The sequence below is a fragment of the Rhinolophus hipposideros genome (genome assembly GCF_964194185.1).
Source record: "Rhinolophus hipposideros genome assembly, chromosome: 14".
Taxonomy (NCBI): Eukaryota; Metazoa; Chordata; class Mammalia; order Chiroptera; family Rhinolophidae; genus Rhinolophus; species Rhinolophus hipposideros.
This window is the reverse complement of record NC_138060.1, coordinates 46,103,185-46,130,990: the sequence shown is the minus strand read 5'-3', so window position 1 is coordinate 46,130,990 and position 27,806 is coordinate 46,103,185. Positions and strand designations below refer to the sequence as shown.

Here is a 27,806-nt window from a genome sequence, read left to right as displayed (position 1 = left end):
CGGGCGCTGGTGCTAAGTGTTGCTTATTGCTTCTGGAGTGTAATCACTTCTAAGATTTTCTTCAGCTGACAGAGCAAGGAGCTATACGTGCATACTAACCTGTATATATGCACATATCTGTAAACATTTCTATATGTAACCATCTGCAGCAATATTAAGCTAAACATGAGTTCATACTGTTGTCTCCAGCTGTAATCTATTATCTCTACTAGAGGTACCCCTTCTCCCTTCCTCGTTTATCTGTAAACTTTCACTGTGAGAAACCTGGCTTTTGCTATCTGCTGTCCACTTACTTAATTGTTCAATTCCAGTACACACGTATAGCAGTATTAGAATTGTTAATCTTTACGTCCATGGGAAACAACTTTATTAACTAGAGTCTAGGCCTCGTGCATAGTACCTTTCTCCTGTCACCTTACTGTTTCCAAAATGTGGACTGCTTCCCAAATTTGCATGTCATTCTTGTACAGAGGTCATGCTAATCTTTGCTGTATAGTTCCAATTTTAGTATACGTGCTGACAAATTGAGCACAATAATCAAACTTTTAACAAAGATGACAACATTTCTACTGTAGGAAAGAATATACTTGTCTTCATGCAAAGCCTTTTAACATGTCATCTAATTTCATTCACTTTGTTGCATTTAAAGGAAAGAAGTACCCCCTCCCAACTTAAATAAGTCATCATATATATTGAATTATTTATAAATTAACAAAATTTTCATATTTTAATGTTTGGAAAAACATCTAGATTCGATATTTTTTGTTTACCTCATCTAGTGAGTAAATAAGAAGGGTTGGTAATTAGAAATTTAATTATTTATGTGTCAGTGAGGGACTACTAATGGAATTTTAAAATCTAAACAGTTTGGCTTTTTAAAAAATTAGATTAAGCATCTTTTCTTCCTCATCTTTCTTCCACCTTGTTTACACTATCAGTTTGTGAAATTATGCCTTTTTTAAAACAGAGGTAGTCCTTAGATAAATTTTATTCTAGTCCCCTGCAAAAGATGCTAATTATGAATTATGTTTAATTATTTATTGAAATATTTGTAACAAATATGCATTGTTTCTTGCCGTCTACCTAACTCTACACTACTTCTAGCTACATTTAATTTTTTTCAGCTTTATTGAGGTATCATTGACAATTAAAAATTGTATATATTTAAGGTGTACAAGGTGATGTTTTGATATACGTGTACATTGTGAAATGATTACCACAATCTAATTAACATATTCATTACTTCACATAATTACCTTTTACTGTGGTGAGAATGTTGTGATGTATTCTCTTAAGAAATTTCAGGTACATAATACATCATTAACTATAGTCATCATGCTGTATATTAGGGCAGTGATAACAAATAAAAAAATAATTTTTTTAGTGAAGTATAATTTATATACACTTAATTGTAGATGTTATAATCTTTGCCAGAAGAGGTCCTATTTTTGTTAAATATGATGTAAATTATGCTCTATTTTTGCCAGTAAAAGATTTTAGATGATCAAATGATGTAGGAATAACATTTTCTTTTTTGAATACAGAATATTTTTGTTTGTTTGGGAAAAATAAAACCCATTTTAAATTGTGTGTGTGTGTATGTGTGTGTGTGTGTGTGCACTGTTTAACTTCTTTCTCTTAAATGAAACATTCCTAGCTGTAACTTTGTATTTCTCTAAATATGGTTGGCCTCACTTTAAGTAGAGAAACTGGAGATTATTACAAGACAGTGAATTATTTTACAATGGTTTTCTAAACAATAATCACCAAAAAAACCTATATGGTATTTGCAAGCTGTGACTTTAGCCATATTTCCCAAAGGCTGTTTTTTTAAAAATGTTTTTTTTATTTTTATTTTCAATTATAGTTGACATGCAATATCATTCTAGTTTCAGGTGTACAACATAGTGATTAGACAGTTATATACTGTGCTTCCCCGAAAATGAGACCTAACTGGACAATCAGCTCTAATGCATCTTTTGGAGCAAAAATTAATATCAGACCCAGTCTTGTTTTACTATAAGACCCGGTCTTTAATATAATATAATATAATATAATATAATATAATATAATATAATATAATATAATATAATATAATATAATATAATATAATACTGGGTTTTATATTAATTTTTGCTCCAAAAGGCACATTAGAGCTGATTGTCCAGCTAGGTCTTATTTTCGGGGAAGCAGAGTAGCTTACTAGGTGATCACCTTGATAAATCTAGTACCCATCTGACACCATATACAGTTATTACAACATCATTGACTGTTTTCCTTATGCTATGTTTTACATCCCCATGACTATTTGGTAACTACCAATTTGTACTTCTTAATCCCTTTACCTTTTTTGCTCTGCCTTCCAACCACTCTCCCAGCTGGCAACCATCAGTTTGTTCTCTGTATTTATGAGCCTGTTTCTGTTTTATTTGTTTGTGGATTTTGTTCTTTAGATTCCACATATAAGTGAAATAATATGACATTTGCCTTTCCCTGTCTGACTCCACTCATCATAATACCCTCTAGGTCCATCCATGTTGTTGCAGATGGCAAGATTTCATTCATTCTTATGGTGGAATAATACCCCATTGAATATTTCTACCACCTCTTCTTTATTCATTCATCCACTGATGGACACCCAGGTTACCTCCCTATTTTGGCTATTATAAATAATGCTGCAATGAACATAGGGATACTCATGTCCCTTCAAAGTAGTGTGTTTTTTAAAATTTATTGGAATGACAATTGTTAGTAAAATTACATAGATTTCAGGTGTACAATTCTGTATTACATCATCTATAAATTCCATTGTGTGTTCACCACTCAGAGTCAGTTCTCCTTCCATCACCATATATTCAAAGTAGTGTTTGAGGTTCTTCAAATAAATAGCTGTAAGTGTCCTTCTTCACTCTTGTTATAGCCTTTGTTTTATAGTCTATTTTGTCTGGTATAAGTATTGCTGCCTCTGCATTTTATTTTGTATTTCCATTTTCATGAAATATCTTTTCCATCCATTTACTTTCAGTCGGTGTATAACTTTTGATCTGAAGTGAGCATATGTAAGGGTCTTGTTTTCTTATCCTTTCAGCCACCCTATGTCTTTTGATTGGAACATTCAGTCCGTTTACATTGAAAATTGTTGATAGATATATAGTTACTGCCATTTTATTTATATATTTTTTTATCTTTCTTCTTCTCCTTCTCCTTCTCCTTCTCCTTCTCCTTCTCCTTCTCCTTCTCCTTCTCCTTCTCCTTCTCCTTCTCCTTCTCCTTCTCCTTGTTCTTCTTCTTCTTGTTCTTGTTCTTCTCCTTCTCCTTCTCCTCCTCCTCCTCCTCCTCCTCCTCCTCCTCCTCCTCCTCCTCCTCCTCCTCCTCCTCCTCCTTCTCCTCCTCCTTCTTCTTCTCCTAGAAGTCCCTTTAACATTCCTTGTAATACTGGTTTGGTGGTGATGAACTCTTTTAGCTTTTTCTTGTCTGGGAAGCTCTCTCTCTGTCCTCCGATTCTAAATAATAACTTTGCTCGGGAGAGTAATCTTGGTTGTAGGTCCTTGCTTTTCATCACTTTGAACATTTCCTGCCAATCCCTTCTGGCCTGCAGAATTTCTGTAGAGAAATCAGCTGACAGCCTTATGGGTGTTCTCTTGAATGTAACTAACTGCTTTTCTCTTGCTGCTTCTCTGTCTTTAACCTTTGTCATTTTAAATATGATATGTCTTGTGTGGGCCTCTTTGAGTTCATCTTGTTTGGGACTCTGCGCTTCCTAGGCTTGTATATCTATTTTCTTCACCAGGTTAGGGAAATTTTCTGTCATTATTTCTTCAAATGGGTTTTCGATTCCTTGCTTTCTTTCTTCTCCTTTTGGTACTTCCATGATGCAAATGTTGATACACTTGTTGTCCCAAAAGCCCCTTAGACTTCCTCATTTTTCTGGATTCTTTTTCTTTTAGCTGTTCTGACTATGTGTTTTCTGCTACCTTATCTTCAAAGTCAATGATTCGATCCTCTGCTTCATCTAATCTACTGTTGATTTTCTCAATATATTCTTTATTTCAGTCATTGTATTCTTCATTACTGACTGGATCTTTATGTTTTCTGTCTCCATTTTAATGTTTTCTATCTTTTTGTTGAATTTCTCCCTGAGATCATTGAGCACCCTTATAACCAGTGTTCTCAACTCTGCATCTGGTAGATTGCTTGTCTCCATTTTGTTGAGTTCAGTTTTTGGAGCTTTGTTCTGTTTTTTCCTTTAGGATATGATTCTTTTTCTCCCCATTTTGGCTGCCTTTCTGTGTTAGGTAGGGCTTCTACGTCTCCTGGTCTTAGAGTCACCTTGTAGTAAGTGCCCTATGGGACCCAGTGGCACAATCTCCCTGGTCACCTGAGCCAGGTCCTCCAGGTGTGTCCCTTGTGTGGTTTGTGTGTGCTCTCCTGTTGTAGTTGAGTCTTGGTTGCTGTTTGCACGTCAGTGGGAGGGATTGACCCTCAGGCTGATTGATTGTAAGGACAGGCCTTGACTACAGTGGAGGAGCTGTTATGCAGGGGCTGACTCTAGGGAGCAGCATTCACTTTAGCAGGGCTCTGATGCCTGCCCAGTGTGCTCTTTGGGTATGTCATCAGGGGAAGCAGCCTGCTGGTGTTCCAGCTTGTTTGAAGCCAGCCATCAGACATACCATACTCCTGGGAGGGGTGCCACCATAGGCCAAATTCAGCCACAGGCTGTGCCCCGCCCGGGACCACCTGGAATGATCCACAAAGCAGTTTGCTGATAGCAACTCCTTGGTTATTTTTAACAGTCAATACTGAATTATACCTACTCTGTTCTGACATTGATTTATCAGTTTCTTTATATTTTGGTGTGCTGTCCAAGTTAACCATTAATTCCCACTCCATTTATTGAGATGGCTGTGCAGTCTTAAGTACATACTATAGAACTGAATTATTGAATTACTTAATTTGAAGTGTGTGGGTATTGAGGCTTTTAACACTTTGCTGAGTTTCGTTCTACAAACGTGATAGAGGAAACTTCTATTAGTCCAAAATATCCAAGGGGATGACACACTCTCCTCCACATTAAAAAAAAAAAAAAGTCAAATTCTTCCCTCACAGCTTAACTTTATTTAAAGGCTGATAGCATCCTTGTTCAGACTGGACATGATGGATATTGTCATTTCCTACAACATATTTAAATATGGTCTTTTCCTTACTTTAAAAATTAGAGTTAAAAAAAAAATTAGAGTTAAATATCAAAGGAAATTGCTGTATCAGCCAGTCTTTCCCATAATAATGCTGCGTAGGAACCACCACAAAATCTCAGTGCCATTCAACAATAAGCATTTATTTTCACTCGCAGGTCAGTGGATCTTCTGGGCTGGTTCTCCTTTAAGCTGCAGGTTTGTAGGTTGTCTGGGGGCATACTCCAGACAACTCCAGGTGTCTTACTATGGACCCAGGCTGGAGGGGGGCAGCATCTACTTGGGATTATGTTCTTCTGTTGGTAATGGACAGAAGCTCTTAGAGGGACAAATGGAAGCATTCAATACTTGTTAAGATCTAGTGCACTGTCCCTTCCACATTCCATTGGCCAAAGCAAGACAACTCAATTACAAACAAAGGCAAGAGTGAGTAATAACTTACTGCTCACTAAGAGTCAAGGGTGAGATGTACAAAATTGCCAGAATAGTAAAGAATTCAGGCCAACAATTCCATCCACCACAGAGGGGTGGTTATTTATGGAAATAAAGATTTCCTTGGACACTTAATAGGCCATGCTTATATGGTTCATTGATACTTAGTGCCTAACCTGGAATTGCTTAATTGTGCTTCCTGATTCACCTTACTCTGTGAGAATTCAAAGATACTTTTTTTTAAATTAACGTTTATTGGGGTGACAATTGTTAGTAAAGTTACATAGATTTCAGGTGTACAATTCTGTTTTACACCATCTATAAATCCCATTGTGTGTTCACCACCCAGAGTCAGTTCTCCTTCCATCACCATATATTTGATCATGGATACTAAAGAGTTTCAATTTTTTTCTTATATTTCCAACTATAGCTTGCAAATTGGACTTCTTTCTGTGCGACTCTTCTCCCTTTTCAGTGTCTATTAATATTTTTATTTTGGTTCAGCCCTGAGGTACTGAAGAGCGAGCCGTATGGGGAGAAGGCTGACGTCTGGGCAGCAGGCTGCCTCCTTTATCAGATGGCCACTCTGAATCCCCCCTTCTGCAGCACCAACATGCTTTCCCTGGCTACAAAAGTAAGAAATCTTGAGAGACAAAAGGGTCTCATGCTGCTAAGAACGCCATTCCTCTTTGCCTTGAATAAAACCTTTGTGATTTTTAAATAAAGTTATCAATGAAAACGAGGCATTGTTTTATTAACTGCATGATCCAGTTTATTTTTTCCCTTTTCTAAATGTGCTATGGCACTTTTTTTTTCTATAATGGTCTTCATTTATCATAGAAAATTATGTAATAAATATAACAAATTACTTTTGGTCTGTTATTCTTGATTGTAGCTTGGATTACTCACAATCCAGCATATTTTATTATCCTCCACGTCATTAATATGAATCCGAGGTTAACTTTAGCTCATCTTGACGAATACAACACCAAGTCCAAGAACTGTTTAATTGATGTTAGTTTTTTATTTGTTGGACGTTTTTGTTTATGATTAAAATTTGTGCACAAAGTTATAATGCTTATTGAGTAACTTTCCTGTTGTGGCCAAGTGTTACTGCTCAAAAATATCAATGGCCCCTTTATTTTCGTCATTCCACTCTGTTTGTTTTGCAGATAGTGGAGGCGGTATACGAACCAGTGCCAGAAGGCATCTACTCTGAAAAAGTGGCAGATACCATCAGAAGGTAATTAGTCTCACAGCGTTGACCATACAAAAATTATCAAGAAATACCTCATATGTACAAACATTCACTATGCAAATATTCATTGAGAGGAAGAGCTTCAAAATAATTCAAACCTAGAAAAATGTTGGTGCACCATCAGTAATGACCATTGGAAGCCATGAAGTGTCCAAGAAGAAGCTGTACATTTACTTGAAATATTATACAACCACTAGAATAATGGATATAAAAGGCTCTGTATCAACCTATAAAACAGGTACAATATGAAGCTAAGTACAAACAGGATGTGAAGCTATTTATAACTATGACCAAAAATGTGAAAATATGCAGGAATGTGGGAAAAAGCTGGACAAGAACATATGAAATTGCAAAAGGCTATGTTAGATGATAAACCTGCAAGCATTTTTCATTGCTATTTTTAAATCAGTAATATTATACTGTGTAATAAATTTTCAAAGAAAGTCAGAAAAGTTTTCCAGCTATCACTGTAGCAGGAGTAATGAAAGTCATTATCCTCTTGCTAAGTTTTGACCTCGCAGGGCTTGTCCCAGCTGACCTGGTATCCCTGCCCCTCCCACCTTCCCTCTTTTCCCTGCCTCCAGCGGAAGAAAGTTCCCTGTTCGTCCTGGCCTGCACCTTCCCTCTGGACCTTTGTCCTTGCTCTTCCCTCTTCCTGGAACTCTCTTTTCTCTGATACACTGCTGGCACAGGCCATCACTTCCCAAAGGTTTCTACCGAAATGTCCCCATATCAGGAAGCACCCTGATGCCGCCACAGCCTCTCACACTCTCTCGCCCCCTTGCCTGCTTTGTAAAGCTCACAGCACCCATCACCCTGACATGTTATGCTTGCGTAGGCAGACTTGTTGTTTTATTCTCTCTCTTCCCACCAGAATGAAAACTCCACAAGAGTGGGACTTCTTCAGTTTAGCTCAGAGCTGTTCAGTGCCCGGAGCAATGCCTGGCACGAAGTAGACCCTGAACAAATACTGGTTGTATGAATAAATGACTCATTTATCTGGTTGATTGGTATTTCTGGACCATTTTATACACTTAAATTGGCCCGAGATTACTTCTCTGCCCCACTGAGCTGAGTCAAATCCTCCTTATAACGGAAACCCTAGAGTCAGTCCGGATAGAATCTTTCTCCATTCCCCTGCCCAATTTCCTTAAACTTGGTTCTGTATCTATCTTAGCACTTTGCACCATCTCTGATGGGATATCGTAGACATAGACATATTACCATGGCGTGCCCCTTTCTCTTTGGTTTCCCCTCCCAGCCCATTGTTTTGTACTAATTGGTCCTCTTCACATGTTTATAGGGTTGTATCTTTCCCCCTTCAGCAAAATGCCGCCCTCAGGCCAGCTGGGGCTAAGTTCCACTAACAGTGGACTCTAAACAAACAATTTGACCACTCTTTTCTGCATCTCTGTTTCCTCATTCAGTAAAATGGGGATCCTAATAGTACCAAACTCATCAGGCTGGTGTGATTTTTATACAAAGTACCTACCTATGCAAATCACTTAGTATGGAGCTTGGCACATGGTCAATCTTGAGCAACCCTGGCAGTTGTCATTGTTAATATTACGGGAAATGAGCTGAAAACGCTTTCCAAATCATCTGAATTCTGCATATGCTGGATCATGCCCTATTGCTAATGAATCCAGACAGATGTATTTAAACTGCTCATCTCCATGATTTGTTCCTGTTCTCTATTTATTTTGTGTGAAGTGCCTTAAAAATTCAAGAAGTCTCCAGAGATGTCAAGGCAAGAGTACCAGATTTACTCATTTCATTTCTCCCTCTCATAGGTATTTGATTGCTACAGAAAACAGGGGAGGCATAGTGCAGAGAAGAAGAACGGAGATGTTATTCTGATTTTGTGTTACTGGGCAAACAGGACCATAATTCGCTTCTGACAGGCTCCCTGCCTATTGATATCCATGCCTCTTGGGGCTAAGAGGCTTGTGGCAGAGTCAGATATAAGTTGTCGTGTAAAGGTTAAGAACATCAATAGGTTCTAGAATCGACTGGATTCTAATTCTTCTACTCACCTTAACATCCCCAGGCCCCGTCTTTCTCATCTGTGATGTATGGGTAGCAACAGTAATTATTCCTGGGCTTGTGTCAAAGCCTAAATCAGATGATCTTAGCACAGTGCCCAGCACGTAGTGAGTCCTCAATAAAACTAAGTATTGTTATTAATACTATTATACACTTATGGAATTAAGTATATAAAGGAAATTATGATAAATTCAGTGAAGGAGAGGAAAGGGAGCAAGAAGAAATTACAGAAGGACTTGGCATACTCTGGGAATTTGGGAAGTTTCTATGAAGAATGGACATGTAATCTGAGGCCAGAACAATCACTAATTCTCAAATAGTAAACAGAGCATAGTAAGAATTCTATAGTAAGAATTCTATAGTAAGTTGGTCTATAGTAAGACCAACATCTGTGAAGGCTTTCCTGAGGGAAAGAGCTCGTTAGTTTGAGGAACTGAAAGAAATTGGTGCTGAAAGTATGGTGCTGGTAGTATGTTAAGTAAGGGAGAGAGTAGCCAGAAAATCATTAGGGCCTAGGGAGGCTGACAGGGGCCGGATTGGCCACGTCCTATAAGCCACACAGAGTTTTGAATTTTTATCTCGAGTACTGAGGAGTAAAGGGTTATTTACAGCCTGGGGCATGGTAAAAATTTCCTCTTTAGCAAAGATCATGCTGGTTATTCTATGGGGGATGGACTAGAGGGAATGAGAGTGGGAGGGGGAAGGAGGTCCAGCTGTCCACTGAGAGATGATGGCGGCTTTGACTGCATTGGTGTTGGTGTTGATGGAGAGAAGTAGGGTTTTTCCATTGTGGGGTGGAAGTTGAGTCAACAAGTGTTGGGGCACGATCATAAGAGGATTAAAAACTGCTTTCATTAACTGGGACAATGGAATGGTATTGAAAATATGAAAACAATTGGATTTATTCTGTGGAACTTTTGAAAATGGAGCCAAGACCATGGAGTACAAGTTCCAAGGAGGCCAAGGTCAGCTCACCATTAGGAAGTGTGCTCAGAATTGGAGCTACATAGTGGAACAGACTGCTAGAGGGGTAGTGAGTTCCCTGTCACCAGAATGTTTAAGAGAATGAATGATCACTATTAAGGGACTCTGAAATGATGAAATATTTTTGAGAATACTTTTTATTCGAAATAATAAGATGTCATAATAAGTAAGAACTGACCATTAATTTTATAACTGACTATAAATTAAGATTGCAGTGTGCATTCTGTAACAGATGTTGTTTTCATTTAAAGTTATTCAAGACTCATTGTCTGGGTTCACATCGCACATAAAGTTTTATCTTTAGAAAATTTGACATAAAAAAACAAAATCAGTCATGAGTTGCATGCAATTGCATATTTAATTTGCTTTGGATTTGTAGTCTTTCAAAATTAAGTTCCAAAAGAATTAGGGAACAAATTCAATTTCCTATTTTCTTCAGGAAGTGGATACAAGGGACACATGAAGGCAAAAGTGTTCTTAATCATTTGTGACTCAGCAAACCAGGCTCAGAGCCAGTCAGTAGTAATGTTGTAGAGCTTTTGAAATGTAAGAGAACCCTTAATGGAAAAGTTCACCAGACTCATTCTTAATTTCAGACCAGGCGTTATTTCCAATCACATGTATCTTCTTCCTTCATCTGTACCGTCTTCTCATGTTTACTTTCTACATTTTGTCAGGTAGAGCTCATACACTTTGTATTTCTAATGCGTGTCATCTTTCCTTTTTCCTATTTGTTCATGTGGTGCACAAGCACATTTTGTCACTGGAAGCTTTCTTACCTAACAGGCCTTTAGCTTGGGAGACTATCTTCGAAACCCTGAGCAGTTGGGGGCAGAAAAGAAATACATGTCGTTGCTCTGCCCAGTACCAGCATTACTATTTTTTTCTCTTCTAATACACTATTAAGAGATTATTGTCTGTTTACTTTCTAAAAAGGCAGAATGATGCCTCCTGTGCACAAAATATTCCAGTTGCCTTATTTTTCTCTATCTGTGCCTGGTTGCATAAGCTGGTTGGCGCTTTTTGTTTCAGAGTCAGTCATGAGACTAACAAAGTTAGTACTTTCAGCTAGTACTAAGGACAAGTGGATCATTACATTTTCCATCTTACCTTCAACTCTTTGTTTCTTAAAACATGAAATGAACACCATTGAACATTGTGTCCTCTAATTCTTTTCATCTGGTCTCTCAGAGAAGAGTGGGGACAAAGTGGGTGGTGTGAGTGGAGCATCCCAGATTTATTTCTAGAACATGATTTTATGGTTATCTGATTAGAGCATTATTTGATTAGAGATTATTGGAACATTCAGTTGCTCTTAATAGTCATGGGGATGTAAAATACAGCATAGGGAATATAGTCAATAATATTGTAATAACTTTGTATGGTATCAGAGGGGTACTAGACTTAGCGGGGGTATCATTTTGTAAGTTATATAAATGCCTAACCACTATGCTATGCACCTGAAGCTAATATAAAATAATATTGAATGTCAACTGTAATTGAAAAATAAAAAATACATAGAAAAAAATTCATGTGTTCAAAAAGTAATAAAATAACACAAATTAAAGCTGTGAAAAAATGATTTCTCTGAGATATCTAAGCAGGGAGATATTTCAGAGCAATGAGGCTAAACTGGAGCTTCTGGTAGGAGATGTTCCTAGGAATCCAAAAGTCTGTAGCCAAATATTTTGGGTTACGAACAGATAAATTATTAGATGTTAGGCTAAGTTTGTTTCTTTGTTCATTCGTTCGTTCATTTGCTGAGTACCTGTTAGGACCCAGATTCCATTTTATTCATTGGGGAGATCATGGTAAAGGGGACACATGTCCCTCCTCTCGAGAAGTTTCCAGGTTCTAGTGGTGAAACAGATCATTACATACAATAATTATGGTAGTTTTGAGTACTTAAGTATAGACAGTACAATGAGAACATATAAAAGGGGATGGTAAGTCTATCTGAGAGTGGTCCAAAAAGTCTTCCTAATGGAGACTTGGAAAAGAGTGGGATTTTGGCAAGAAGTTAAGGAATATGGTTTGGGAAAGGGTCGATATCATCAGCAAAAAAACCCAGATTTAAACAGAAGGGATAAAATGAGCAAAGAAATGGTGGCATAGGAGAGCCATGGGTTGTTGGGAAAGTACAGGTAGGAGCATTTGTTGTGTTGCTTGGGGAAGGGAGTGGGGGGAAGAGGAGGTGAGGCTATGGAGGGAGTTAAGGGCCAGGTCAAGAGGGGCCTTGTATGGCATGCGGGGAATTTTAATTTTGTCCTATTGGGTCAATGAGAGGCCAGGGAGGAATTCTGAGCAGAGGGGTGATGTAATCAGTTTTGGAATGTTATTCTGAACATGGATTTACAACATGGATCAGAGGTGAACAAGTGAACAAGTGAGGAGCGTGCAATTTAGGACACCATTTCAGTAGTCTCAGCAAGTGATGATGCAGTAGGCCAATGGCCATGGGATTTGAGGGGAAGGATGTGGATTCAAAACATATTTAGGAGGTGGAAGCCACAGGACTTGGTTTTGGTTGAGTGTAGGAGGGGATGGAGGAGAAATAAAATGGTGGCTTTTCTTACAAATTTATTGAGCTTTCATAATGTGTCAGCACTTTGCAAGCGTGGCTTTATGTAATCACCATACCAGCTAGGTGAGGTAAATACTATGATCACCCCATTTTATAGACAGGCTGTCTGAAGTTTAGAAACTAAGTCTTGCTCAAGATCAGAGTTAACAAAGGCTGAGCCAGGATTTAAAGCCTAGCAATGTGACCTAGAGCCTGCAGGCCTAGTTATGATGCTAAACTGTATCTCCCAGGTGGTTCCTTTTCCAGAAATGGCAAATACAGGATGAGGAATAACTTTGGGAGCGGAGGAAATGACTAACTGCCAGAACAGAGGCCATTCTGGTTCTCATTTACCGTAATATATAACCATAAATTTGTAAAATTAGCTTATGTTGCCTTTTTTATTTAAAAAAAATACAAAACTCAGCTGATGATTCAACTGCTAATATTACCTTGAAAATCAGTTTACATATCTGCAGACTAAGAATTTAGAATATCTGCACTAATGAAAAGCTTAGATGCTGGAAGTTTTGTTTATTTGTTTGGCTTTTTTGCTCACATGGTAGTCATAACCAACATTAGGTCAAGCAAACATTTTTGTCAGCTTTGATCCCTTTTGCAAATTAAATGAGAGTAGATGAAGAATCTGATTTAATTAGAAAATGAAATTCAACACTTAGATTCTTTTGTGATTATGAGTAAAGGTAAGACACTTGAATACAAATATGTTATTGCCACACAGGCTGGCTTCACGTTTACGACTATGCCTGGGGCCTCCACACTCACAGGGGTCCTGTGGTCTGGGTCTAAGACTCTGTGTTCAAGGTCTTGAACTTAATTTTATCTTTGAATTTGTGTTTGGGAAGTGAAGTCTGATGGGACAAGGAGCATTTGTGTTGGGGGTTTAGAGCCTTCGCTCATTCGTGGTCCCTCCAGCTCCCTGCTTCTCTGGCATAGATTCTCAGCCATTTACTCCCAGCCCCTTTTGTCCCCACCTGGCCTCCAGTTTTATCTACATGTCCCTGTTCCATCATTGCTGCTGCCCTTTACCTAGTATGGTGATTGGGTGTGTCAACAGGGGAGGCCTATTCCCACCTTTACTTTCCTCCCTCATGGGGTGTATCTGCAGGTGAGGAGAGGGTCAGGGGTCAGTATGTGCCCCACTCTGTCTTGTGGCGGGGCCAAGAGGAAGCCATCCCTGACCAGGCTGGCAGCACCATAGCGTGTTTGCTGGTCAATTCAGTGGAGGCCTCTTACATCCTACAGGTATGGAAGGTGCAACTCTTTGGGGTCTCTCATCTACCATCAATTAGGATGCTGGACTATGGAAAGGGGAGATTGACTTTTCCACTCTGCAGAGGCCCCACATTTTCATTTTGTACTGGGCGCCCCACAAATTATATAGCTGGCTCTATCTCCACAATCTCTTGCCTTACTTTGTATGTAATAAATGCATAGACTGAACTTTGTTATCTAAGAATTCAGAAGACGTATAAGTGTCAGTCATAATCATAGTATTAAGCCTATTGCCTTAGAACTTAAAAAGAAGTAGCGTAAAGGTAAAGCATGAAATGATAAAGTAATATCTTAAAATCTGATTAAGACGTTTGTATTTTACTCATGGCTAAAAAACTCAATAAGAAAGAATAATTAGCATATCAACAAGTTAGAGTCTGAGTTTGACTTGTTTTGAAGAATAAGTGTGTGTAATAATTCTTGAATCTTGCCTGGAGACATCAGTATAGCGTTAATTTAAATGTGGGTTGCTAAATCAAATACAAGATGTGAAAATTAGATCTTTTTCTGAAAGTGCAAACAAGTTCAATTTTACTGAAAAGCACACAGGACTTCAGTGAAGTTAGAGTAAAAAATAGAGAAAATATTATAGTGAGTGCCAGTAGGTATTTAACACATGCAAACCAGTGGTCTCAATAACTGATGCCATGGGCATCTAGAATAGCCTTCTATGAGTGTCTGGCTGTGATATGAACAATACTCTCTGTAGTAGGCTGATTGATGATTCCTATCCCCCCCAAATCATAGAAAATATTAGCATGTAATGTGTCAAATTAGCTACTTTAAAAGAAAAATTTACTACAAATATCTTAAACTTCTAAGTAACTGGGTTGCATTTTATTTTTGTGACTTTGTGTTTTATAAGACACTCACTGATCAGGTTGCATTTGCTATTGCCACTGTGCAGCTGGAAAAGGCCAAAAAATTGTGACACTCCTGCCCCGGAAAACTTTCTTCCTTTTGGTGCGTCTGGGGTGATCATCAGGGCCTATATCATTCGTGTCCCTCTTTGATTCACTGACCAGTGAGTCGGCAGTGATTTTAGAAATTAACCAATTCACACAGGAGAAGATAACCCCACCTGCCTATCCTGACCCAAGGAGCAGCTTCCGCTCAGTCTGGAACCCTTGCCTGCCAGTCCAGTTGCAAAGAGAACAGTGCTGTCTCTCTCTCCTTCCCAAACTTTTCAAATGCCTTTTGAGAAGTCTTGGATTCAAAACTGTGCTTGATGTCTGTCTTACCCCAAGGGTGCAAACACCATGGTGGACACACAGTGGAATTTAACTTTGACCCTCCACAACTGCGGCCTGCTCCTGACATTGAGCAGAGTGTAATTCTCTTCTCTTCTCTTAGGTGCCTCACTCCTGATGCAGAAGGCCGCCCAGATATTGTACAAGTCAGCTCCATGATCTCAGATGTCATGATGAAGTATTTAGACAGCTTATCTATATCCCAGCTGGCTTTGGAAAAGAAACTGGAACGGGAACGGAGGCGCACACAGAGGTATTTTATGGAAGCCAACCGCAACGCCGTCACATGTCACCAGGAGCTGGCTCTGCTGTCTCACGTAAGTGCGAACCTTTCAGTCTCTTCGTGATGCCCTGCAACAAGGTAGTCTGAGGTGGTCCGTACTGGTCTTAAGGGAGATTCATCCTAAGTTAGGAAAACATTAAATGCTGCATGTAATATTTCACTGTTATGGTTACATACTTGTATCCCTATCTGTATCTTATTATTAAAATAATTCAATAGAACTGATTTCCCAAAGGAGTAACCCATAATTTATTGTATGTATTACAAAACCAGAGGTAGCAAAAAGATCTCTTAGCAATTCTTTAAGTTTCTATATTGATCTTTGTATAAATAGCAGTGAATGCTTATATTTAATTTTTTCAGCCATCTGATTTTGGGCATATGGATAAAAATATCGTGTTATTGAGAGAAGGAAACAATATTTGCCTTAAAATATTTCTCTTGTTAATGTGTGTAATTGCTTTCATTCCTGTTTGTGGTGGTAGTAACGTTGCTATCCTTCAAATAGGAATATGTACTTTTATTTTTCTTTCCAGTAACCTTTCAATTACTTGGATGTTTATGTCTGAGCATACCTTGAAAAAGGGGTGCCAAAGCTACAAATGTCTGTGTGTGCAAGTGATAGTGTCCTTGTTACATTGTGTTACATCGTGTCCTTGTTATGTGCTTGTTACATCATGACCAATGGTCCATCCTTTGCTTGTGCTCTGGACTCCCCTGAGCAGGGACATAGTAAGGGGCCGTTCAATCCCTAAATGTTCTTTTTCTCCCTTGTGGGGGCTGGCTTCCAAGGCAATAGGGTCATAACACTCATTCTTGATCAGGATACTTGATCAGGATACCTGCTCATTACATTCCTTTCCAGGATCCTAAGGACCTGCTCTGCTTCAGCTGGGAAACTTATATAAGATGTTGGTCTCTTATATAAGATGTTCTGATTTCTCAAGTAACAGCATATCCAGCAAACTCCTTTCTTTTTAGAGGGAAAACGCTACTGTTCAGTGGGTTTGTCCTGACACACTTGGAATCCGCAGTTCAATATAGGTTTCTTTGAGGGGGAATCTCTTTCATCTTCATTGTCTTAAAGGCTGAGCCGAGCTGCAATTTTAGAGAACAATCCACGGTGATTACCTAAGACTTCGGTTTGTGTTTAGGAGCTTGTGACTTGGAGTTACAGCTCTTGCAGAACACAGTTACAGGGAGTGAGAGTGCACTTTGCTTGTAATTCTGCTACCAGATGCTGTTAAAACTAGGCAACAATGAGAAACACATTATTCTATGGATGTCATGTTGCATTCAGAGTATAGCATTTTTAGTAAACTAAAATGCAAGAGATTTAGTCATTTCTGTTAAGTTCTGCATTACAGAGCTACTCGGTCAATTTCCAGTTGGATATAAAAGAATTAGTTTATATTAGATTCATGTAGCTGATGGGTAGAGTTAGTGTGAAATCTTTCAGTAGAAATTTTCTTATCTTTAGCAAAACACCTTGAGAAGGACCATTTCTTTTTTATTTATTTATTTATTTTTATTAGTTTCAGGTGTACAAGACAAGGTAATACTTAGACGTTCATCATTTATATCCCTCACACTGTGAACCCCCCTCCCCCCATCCATTATCCCTCCGACCTCACACCGAGCCATCACATTACATATATAAAATTATAGTTGGCATTCATTAATGTTTAGCTTCTGGTGTACAATGCCATGATCAGGCATGCACATTATCTCTGAGGTGGTCTCCCAAATAGGACGCATGTCCATCGGATACCCAACAAAATCTTTACAACATTATTGAATAAATTCCCCAAATTAATTGAGAAGGACCATTTCATTAATTTATTTAATGTTACTTCTCAGCTTTTTTTTTGAAACTCTCTATTGTGGAAAATTTCATACAGTTGTAGAAGTAAAGAGAGTACTTTGTGTACCCATTTCCCAGTTTCAATAATTGATGCTTTAGGCCAGTCATGTATCATGACTATATCCATGCCACTACCCCTTCCAAATCCAAGATACCTATTGTTTCATCTATCAATATTTCAGTATGTTTTTGGAGGGCCATTTTAACTGTAGAAATCTAACTCTCAGGTAGTGACCAGGTAAAACAAAGAAGACATGTATAGTCAAGGATGGAGTTTTGAGTTTCTAGAGGTTCTTTACTCATCTGTAAATTAGGGGGAACATATTACCTATTTCAGAAGCTCCTACAGTTAATGTGTTTGACTGTACTGTGCTAATTAAAAAGTGGCATAAATTGTAAGATAGCATCAGTAATATAAAATGAGCAATACTTGTATTGAAGAACAATTTGTTGATGCAACTTGTTAATCGAGTACTAACTGATCCATTAGTACTAAATCCATGTATGTTATTTATGCAATTAATAAATATTTATTAAGTACCTGCTCCTAGCCAGTTTCAGCACCCTCATGGAACATTCAGTCTTATAAAAACCATAGAGAAGAGCTTTACTATGCTTTAATAAAAGCAAATTTTGTATTTTTAAAGTGCCATAATATCTTCTTTTGCAGAATTTTAGGTATACTGGTAATTTTTCACTTCAAGATTAATCAAATGTTAACTAAAAGGAAAAAAAAATGGAGCTTTATGAAGGAACTGAGAAGGAAATATGATTACATTTCATTAAAAGAAAACATGTAATTAATTGACATTATCCTCACTAAGTACCAGTTATTATTTTTTAAGACATACTACTGAATCATTGCAGGCAGAAAAACTATAGTGTAAAAGTGCATGTTTCTTTTTTTTCTTTGTAAGCAGTACGAGGTGTGATCAAACAATATGACGAATGTTTAAATAAAAAAACTTATTACAGTAAAAGACACATTGCCATTAATCCTACTGAAAATACTCCCCCTTACTTCAAATATACTTATCTCATCGTTTTTGCCACTTTCTGAAGCAGTGCTGGAAGTCTTCTTTCGTGAGTGTCTTTATTTGCACTGTCATGGCTGCCTCAATATCCTGAATCATTTTGACTTTGGGGAAAAGCCAGAAGTCAAATAGTGCCAGATCTGGTGAATAAGGTGGATGAGGACACACCGTAATGTTTTTATTTGACAGAAATTGCCGTACCAGGAGCGATGTGTGACACCGAGCATTGTCATGATGGAGGATGATTTACGGCACACTTTAAAACACTCCTTCTCTCAACCATAGTTCACACCCAACTGACTGTACAGAACAAGTTGAAACTTGTCACACACTGTTACTAAGGTTCAACACGCCACTTCCTGTATTGAAGATCCCTGCCTTTTCATTAGATGGCGCTCGGCAGCAGCATTCATGGTAATTTTTTTTATCACAACGGAAAGGCTCTGTGTCACATATTGCTTCTGATATACGACAATTTCTGTGAAATAAAAATATTACGGTGTCCTCATCCACCTTATTCACTGGATCTGGCACCATGTGACTTCTGGCTCTTACCCAAAGTCAAAATGACCACGAAAGGTAAATACTTTGAATTGATTCAGGTCATCGAGGCAGCTATGACAGCACAACTAAAGACACAAAAGAGGACTTCCAGAACTGCTACCGAAAGTGGCAAGAATGACGGGATAAGTGTGTTTGAAGCCAGGGGGAGTATTTTGAAGGAGATTAATGGCAATTTGTCTTTTACTGTAATACATTTTTTTAAGTTTAAGCATTCACCGTACTTATCACTCCTTGTGTTATGGTACTATGGTTGTTTTATTTCAAATATCGTGGTAAGTTATCCCAGAGCAGTTAATATCAATAATGCAATTACATAAATCTAATGATAAATCATAATCAAAGGAAAAAGAATTTAGTGCGTTCAGTAGAACTTGATGAATTCCCAGCACTGGTAAAAAGATCCGCTGTGAATTACCGAAATGTTGCAAATCAGCAGGCAAGCACAATTAATACGAACCATTAAAGGCGCCTATCTCATGGGGTGCATACTATTTACTTTCACATGTTATCTTATTCTTGACTGGCAATTCTTGACAATTTTCATTATGAGCCAGAAAATACAAGTATGAATATACATTTCAAAAGAACAAAGAAGCCTTCACTAATAAAGTTCACACCTGTGTACTGTGGTTTACCCTCTATGGAAGAAGCAAGACTTTCCTTTTGAAGAATGTTAAACTTTCTAAGTTTTGTAGTTCAAAATAAGATATCATAAGGAGAGCACAGAATCAAGAATACCAAGAATCCAGCAGAGAAAAATGAGATGCAATTTTCACTTAAATATGGAGTAATAAAAGGCCATTGCAATTAGAGGGCATCATGGCATTGTAATAGTCAAAATCATGATTAGTGTTTTGGCACTGCATACATGTTAAACACACAGAATAATTACCCTTTAGATATTATCTTGAAGCCCAGACAGAAGACTTGGTTGCAGATATTTCAAAAGAGGGTGCTGCTTAAATCTTCACCAACAAATACAAGGATGAGTGTTAAAACATAATCCAGCCTGGAAAAATCTGGATAATCAATGGAAAACTTAAATTGAATTCAGTTATTGGGATTTTATGAATCCAGCTTCAGACTAATCATATTCACATTGGGGGATAGAGCATATTCCTATATGTACAAATGGAGCTGAGTTGAAAGTTCCAGGGAGGCTGAAGAGTAATCATGAGACAAGCATGTCCTTGCAGTATGAGATTTCCAGGGTTTTCTCACTTCTCTTCCAATGATGTTTGCTAGGTACTTTTGTCTACACTACCCCTATTTTAAAGCTTAGTAATGATTTCATTTTACTAGTTTAGTAAGTTCGTTCAGTTTGGAGAACTACTTTCATATCCATAAGGCTATCAGGGAATGAAACAAAGAGAAAAATGAAAAATGCTTGCTGTCTATAAGGAATGATGAAACAAGGATTTGTTGAATGTCTTCTGAATGTGAGGCATTGTGCTTGGTATTGTGAAGGTTATAAAAACTTATAAACAATGGTCTCAGTCATGAAGTAACTTATAATCTGTTTGGGAATCCAAGGCATATATGCAGGAGGAAATTTCTAATGATTCCAGACAGTTTGGATAAATGCCAACTGAGATATGTGTATGTGGGTGATAGTTCAGGGAAGTGTCTAGAGTGAAAGACTGGGCCTTGAAAACTAGGTAAGAAAGTCACTCCTGGATGGGAAAAATAGCAGAATTGCAGAAACTCCAGATATACCAGCTTAGCTCCTTTACAACTAAGAATTATATTTTGGAAATGGTATTATTTTATTATGCTTTAATTAATTATTTTTTAAAAATAGGATTTAAATAGTTTTTTTTGGGGGGGGGGATGGGGAACAGGACTTTATTGGGGAACAGTGTGTACTCCCAGGCCTTTTTTCCAAGTCAAGTTGTTGTCCTTTCAATCTTAGTTGTGGAGGGTGCCGTTCAGCTTCAAGTTGTTGTCCTTTCAGTCTTAGTTGGGGAGGGCGCAGCTCAGCTCCAGGTCCAGTTGCTGTTTCTAGTTGCAGGGGCCACAGCCCACCATCCCTTGCGGGAGTCAAACCGGCAACCTTGTGGTTGAGAGGACACACTCCAACCAACTGAGCCATCTGGGAGCTCAGCGGCAGTTCAGCTCAAGGTGCCATGTTTCAATTTTAGTTGCAGGGGGTGCTGCCCACCATCCCTTGCAGGAGTCGAGGAATCGAACTGGCAACTTTGTGGTTGAGAGGATGCGCTCCAACCAACTGAGCCATCCTGGAGCTCAGCGGCAGCTCAGTTCAAGGTTCCGTGTTCAATCTTAGTTGCAGGGGGCTCTGCCCAGCATCCCTTGCGGGACTCAAGGAGTTGAACCGGCAACCTTGTGGTTGAGAGCCCACTGGCCCATGTGGGAATCGAACCGGCAGCCTTTGGAGTTAAAAGCCTAGAGCTCTAACCGCCTGAGTTAATAGGCAAGCAAAAGGAAACCAATAGAAGTTAAGAATCTTATCCAAGATCACTGAGCTAGGTGTTAGTGACAGAGCTGGGAATGCAAGTTGGGTCTCCTGATTTACAATGCATAATATTTTTACATATGGTTTGACAAGCCTAGGAAAGCAGACCGGTGCTAGATGGCAGAAGTTTGTGAATACCGTTTGGACTCAATCCTGGGTAATGTAGACTAAAACCTAGAATTTCTCCACAGTACCTACCAACCAAATTATTAAACTGAAGGCTAATTTTTCCTTATTGTTTATATCCCCTTCATGAAATTTCTTTCTCTTTTTTCTTTTTGCTCTCGTTTCCACTTCACTCCTTTATCCTGGTTTCCATCTCACCTCACTGGATACTCTTTATTATTTTCTTTTTCAACCCTGGCCTCTTAAATTTAGATGTTCTGCTTCCCTTCTTGTTCTTCCCTCGAGTGATCTCTGTCCAGCACCATGATTTTTCATTTCATGTGAATTTGGGTAAAAATCAATTGTACAAAATGGATACTTTATTTTCTATAATTATGTATCACCTTATTTTGAGTCCCTGTCTCTACTGGTGGCAGGAAATGGTGGATGTAGCCGTTATCACTTACATTAGTCACGTTTGGCCTAAAAGTGTTTTTTCCCATTTCAAGGGTTCTCCTCTCCATTTCTGCCTCCCGAGATGGTAACTGGGTGCAGGAGGAAGCTGAGGCATCCCCGTGCAGGTGGGAGAGGGCCAGGGGCTCTGCATGCTGCCTTCTTCTCCTGGCCTCTGCTGACCTTAGATGAGGTGAACCCTTCTCTGTGGCTTTGGGGGCTCTGCCTTTGCAGCGTGTTTTGAGCTATCTTCTCTGTGTCCCCCACCCCATGCAGTGATGGCCTGGTAAACTCGCCAGCCAGGACCATCTTCTAGTGGGTTCCCATTCATGCACATACAACCCATGGAGAACTAACTGGGAGTGGGGGGACAATATATCAGCCCTACCAGCTCGGGTACTTTCTTCATCCTTTCCTACTCTTCTACCCCAGGTACCATTCATTCACCTATCCATTCAACAAATATTGATTGAATATCTATTAGATATCAGACACTATTCTAGGTGCTAGTTATATCCCAATCAACAAAACAGACATAGTATCCACTCTCGTGAGGCCTATCTTAAGTGCCCTTATAAACCACGTAAGATACAGTATTATGATGATCACAAAACTTTTCTGAAGCTTTCAGTCTTTTCTGCCTGCATCTGGATTGCCCGCTCAAGTTCTCTGTGTGTTTCTACCAATTGCCCTACTCCACTCCTGAGGTTCACCTCTGCTCAGAGCAGTGTGAGGAGGACAAACATGGATGATTGCACCTCCCTTCTCATCTTCTGTCTTCCTATCAGGATCCTCCGTTGAGCTTCAGAAAGACTTCCCAGTTTCCTGTCCCCTCTACCAGAAACTGCCCTTCCATCACGTCCTTCTACTTTCCCAGGCTATGTTCTTCATCCCAGCCTTCCCTTGGATTGATAAGCCTCACCCTTATGGCCTGTTCTCAGTAATTTTAGGGTTGCGGGTGGGAAAGTACACAAAATTTTCTAAGAAGACAAAATTCACTGGGATGTATTTTACAATTTCCACACCCATTTTTCTGAAGGCCTCCAAAACTACATGTCTAATCTCAGCTTGTCCTGTGTATCAGACCTAAATTTTGAACTGGACATTTACCTGTATGTCTAACAGGTACTTCGTACTCAGCAAGTCTGACAGTGAATGAATTCTCTTCCCTTAACGCTGCCTTGTTCTACATCTCGTCATCTTAATTGGAACCTTAACATCTTCATGTCACTCTCCTTCAAATCCTACATCCATTTCATTACAAAGCTCTTACCAATCCTATCTTTGAAACATCTGACAAACCTATCTTGTCCTTTCAGTTCTTATTATCTCACATTGGATCATTGTAATATCCAACGATCTTGCCTCTAGGCTCTTCTTCAGCCCTAGCAGTGATTCACTGTATTACCTCTGCACTATCCACAGGGGTCATTAGGAAATATTGGGATGGGTGGAGTGAGGGGTGGCATTTTGTTTATCCCAGTGACTTTGAATACTGCTGCTACTTAAGGGACAGCAATCAGGGAAGCTAATATTATTCCATGTGCAGGACAGTCCTACACAAAATGTGTGAATCAGAACCAGTGGGAGTTATATATTAAGAGATTTTTTTTTTTTGCAAGGAATTGGCTTATATGATTGTGGGGGCTGGATAGGCAAATACGAAATCCATAGGGCAGGCTGGCAGGAAGGACAGGGTAGAACTCTGTGGCACCGACTAAAGCTGCTATCCACAGATGTAATTTCTTTTTCATGTTAGAGAAGTGTCAGTTCTCCTTTGAAGACCTTTCCAGTTATTGAATCTATTCTACCCAAGTAATCTAGAATCATCCCCTTCCCTTAGCCATCCATCCTCTATGTGCCTACCTAAATGATCTTTCAAAAAACTTATATCTGATCTTGATAAATTATCTAATGTTTAAAATGGTAGACAAATGTATATAGATTGAGTCCTAGAAACCTATTCTAAGCTTTTGGTGAATTAAAAAAGAAAAATTTCTGTTAATCTGATATTGTCAAACTATTTAAATATGACGCATATAATTAATCATCTTAAGTTTTACCTGTTTTCGGGGACAGGGCAGCTACTAGAGTACTAATGAGGAAAGATTATTTTCTAAATTCACAAACACTTCATAATTTCACTTCTTTATTGTGGAATTCTTATTGTTGGAGTTTTCAAATACAGTCTGTATGTGTTCTTAGCAAACTTTATTGACAGGCACTTGCTATTTTTCTTAAGTTCTGAAATGTCTTTAAAGTTGACCACTTAAGAATTGAGCAGGTACGCAAGCACCGATTCTCATTTTCTTGCAAATTGAAAAAAAAAGCACGTTGATTATCTGAGTCACTTTATTTTTCTTGTACCATATGTCATTTATAATTGCTGAGCACACCACTAACAGCATGTGCCTGTGGTCCTTTGCTCAAAGATTAAATCACGCCATGTAGAAAATGATGTATTTTAAAAGGACAATATTTTTTTGAACATCTTTGCTTTTATTGTCTGGTTGTTGACTGAATTTACCCCCAAGGCTGTGAAAATACAAGTAATGATACAGTGAAAGAAATATCAGGAACAATCATGACTTGTTTCAAACGTTCTACGTTTGTTGTTTTTTAAGAAAACTAAGCAATGCCTTATAGGCTCCCACACAGATATGCATGCAATTCCTACATCCACCCTGCAACTCTCTCCCACTTTTCATTGAGATATAATTTGCACACAGTAAAATGTACAAATTTTAAGTGCTGAGTTTACTAACTTTTGACACAGGTGTAGCTCCCACCCAAAACCAGATTCAGAACATTTACATTACCTCAGAAAGTCCCCTCATGCCCCTTTTCATACAATTCCCTGCCCCTGGACAAGCTGTTAGGATTTCCATCACTATAGATGACTTTTGCGTATTGTTTGACTAAATGCAAACAATATGCACTCTTTAGCACCTGACTTCTTTCACATGGCATAATGTCTGTGAGATTCATCTATATTGTTGTGTATAGCAGTAATTTGTTTATATTGCTAGAGTATTATGCTATATGAATAGGTCATAATTTGTTTATTCTCCTGTTGATGAATACTTACATGGTGTTTCTAGCTTTTGGGTTTTATAAGTAAGACTGCTATGAATTTTCTTGAATAAGTCTTCTTGTGGATATATTTTCAATTTCTCTTAGATAAATACCTAGGAATGCAGGGTCATAAGGTAGTTTATGATTAACTTTAAAACCTTAAACACTACCAAACAGTTCTCCAACACTGTACTATTTAGCACTTTAAGGAGCAATGTATGAGAGTTCCAATTGTTCCACATTCTTGTAAACTTTTGGTATTGTCAGTCTTTTAGATTTTAGCCTTTATAGTGGATATAAAAGGGTACTCTTTGAAGTGTTAGTTTGCATTTTCCTGATAACTATGGGTGTTGAGTACTCAATTGTGCTTGTCAGTCATTCATATATCTCTTTGTGTGAATTTTCTGTTCTAATCTTTGGTCATTATTTTATTGAATTCTTTGTTTTTATTGATTTGTGGGAGTTCTTTATATATTACAGATATGACTCTCTTGTCACACATATGTATTGCAAACATTGTCCCAGACTATGACTTAACTATATTTTATTAATGATATTTTTTGTTAAATTTTAATTTTGTTGAAGTCCAATTTATTTATTTAGTTCTTTTGTTTGTTTTTTGTTGTTGTTCAGGCTTTTTGCATTTGGTTAAAGAAATTGTTGCCTATCCCAGGGTTGCAAAAATGGACCTTTTCTTTTTTTTTGTAAATTCTTTACGGTTATAGCTCTAGGTTTAGGTATGTGATTCATTTCGATTTAATTTTGTGAATAGAATGATGAAGAGATTGAATTTTATTTTTTTTTCTACAGAGGGTGCCAGAAAATGTATACACATTTTAAGAAAGGAAAACAAAACTATATTAAAGTTGTAATACTCAATATATACCAATAACAAAAGATGAATACAAGTCATGTAGATATATTTTTTGGCACCTCTGGTATATGAGTATTCAGTTTTCTAGGATCATTTATTAAAATTCCTAATCTTTCTCTATTAATTTTATTAGGCATCTTAGTTAAAAATCATTTGGCAATATATGTGGCTCTATTTCTGAACTCTATTTTGTTCCATTGATATATATGTATATTCTTAGGCTAGTACCACACTGTCTTGAATATAAGTTTTGAAATCAGGTTGTATAAGTCAAGTCCTTCAATTTTGTTCTTTGTCGAGTTTGATTTGGTTATTCTAGATCTGTTGTATGTCCTTATTAGTTTTAGAATAAGTTTGCCAATTTCTTAAAAAAAATATGCTAAATTTTTTATTTCTACCCCTTTTTAACATGGACAGGATCTTCTCAACACTGAAAAAAATCAATATTTTATATCTCATATTCAACAAAATTTATTGAGCATTTATTTTCTTCTGGAAACTATTCTAGCCTGGTGTTATAACAGTGAATAGAATAGTCAAAGAACCTCACCTTCATGTTAGGGGAAGACAAATAAAGATTAAAAAACAAATAAATTTAAGTGCTATGGACAAAAAAATATAAGAAGGCAAAGTAATAGATAATGATTGGTGTATGTAGAAAGACAGGCTATTTTAATAGAGATGTCATGGAAAACCTCTGTAATTATGTGACATTTGAGCAGAAACCAGAATACAAATATCTGTAGGTGCAACATTGATGGCAGAAGGAACAGCAAGTCCGAGGACCCTAAGCTGGGAATGTTCCTGCCAAGTTCAAGGAATGAACAGGGAGGCCTGTGTGGCTAGAGTGCAGTGAAGCAGGGGACGACAGTAGGAGATGAGGAGGCTCGAGTCCATGGTATAGACTTGAGTGATGTGAGTTTAGTGAAAGGGGTGACATCATGCTTTAAAGTGATACAAAGCTGGCTGCTGTGTAGCAATAGAGTGCTGAGAGCCAGAAATAGAAACAGGGAGATTGGTTTAGAGGAGATTGTACTGGGACCAGGCAAAAAATGATGGTGACTCTTCCTTGATTTTTAATTCTATGTCTACTTGTTCTTAAACAGTTTAGTACATATTTTGATGTCATGTGCTAAGTGTGCAGTTTAATAAGAATTAGAACTTTCCTTATGTAATTCTGTATGAAAAACGGAACAGTAAGTTGGGTTCCCATTTGTAGGTTTCATCTATATTGATACCATCATGTCTAACTCCATACTGTGTAATGCTTTAAGCATTGCTGGTTTTCAGTTGTATTTCTTGTTTTTGAGCAATCCAAAGTAGAATGTCTTAAAACTTGACAACTTGGTAATTCTCTGTGCATTATTTTTTTAAATATGTTAAGTGGTGTTGCCTAATTCTGGCCTCTTTCAAAATGCTTTTGGAAATATTAACATATACACTCAGTTCTTTTCCTCTGTTTGTTCACAGTCTTGGAACAAAATGGTGGTCAGTAAATGTTGATGGAGACCATATTGTCTGTGTTTTCAAAAAGTGATGTTTCAGATTATGACCCTGTTCTTCACCTCATCTTTATTAGTATTATTACTTCTAGCAAACCTGCCTTAGAATACTAGGTTAGTTATTGGATGGCAGTGAAACATTGCCAGACACAGTAAATTTGGTACTGGAATTTTAGATTGAATTATTATAATCAATTCATTCTCTAATCTTACTTAATTTAGTGACAGTTCATTAATATGTTCTTGTGCTTTGAAGAAGTTCTAATTAAGAGAGTTTCCATTATAATGATGGGGTCATAATTATGTGCATTTAATTAAAGCAAAATATTTAGCTTTATATGAACGTTTTTAAGACATTCAAAACAAAACAATAATTAATATCTAAACTTGAAGAAAACATTTTTGTATGCTTTTATTATATACCGTGTTTCCCCAAAAATAAGACCTAGCCGGACCATCAGATCTAATGTGTCTTTTGGAGCAAAAATTAATATAAGATCCGGTCTCATTTTAATATAAAACCCGGTTTAAGATAATATAATATAATATAAATACCAG

General features: G+C 37.8%; 1 protein-coding gene across 11 annotated transcripts in view; it reads left to right on the top strand.

Annotated features, from left to right (window-relative positions):
* NEK10 (NIMA related kinase 10) overlaps window positions 1-27,806 on the top strand; it is a 181,899-nt gene that overhangs the window by 102,465 nt on the left and 51,628 nt on the right. For all 11 annotated transcript variants that reach the window (XM_081071835.1, XM_081071836.1, XM_081071832.1 and 8 more), the window contains 3 exons: window positions 6,129-6,258; window positions 6,797-6,867; window positions 15,125-15,338. In XM_081071835.1, coding sequence (XP_080927961.1) covers window positions 6,129-6,258; window positions 6,797-6,867; window positions 15,125-15,338 — 415 coding nt within the window. The remainder of the gene's footprint in view (window positions 1-6,128; window positions 6,259-6,796; window positions 6,868-15,124; window positions 15,339-27,806) is intronic.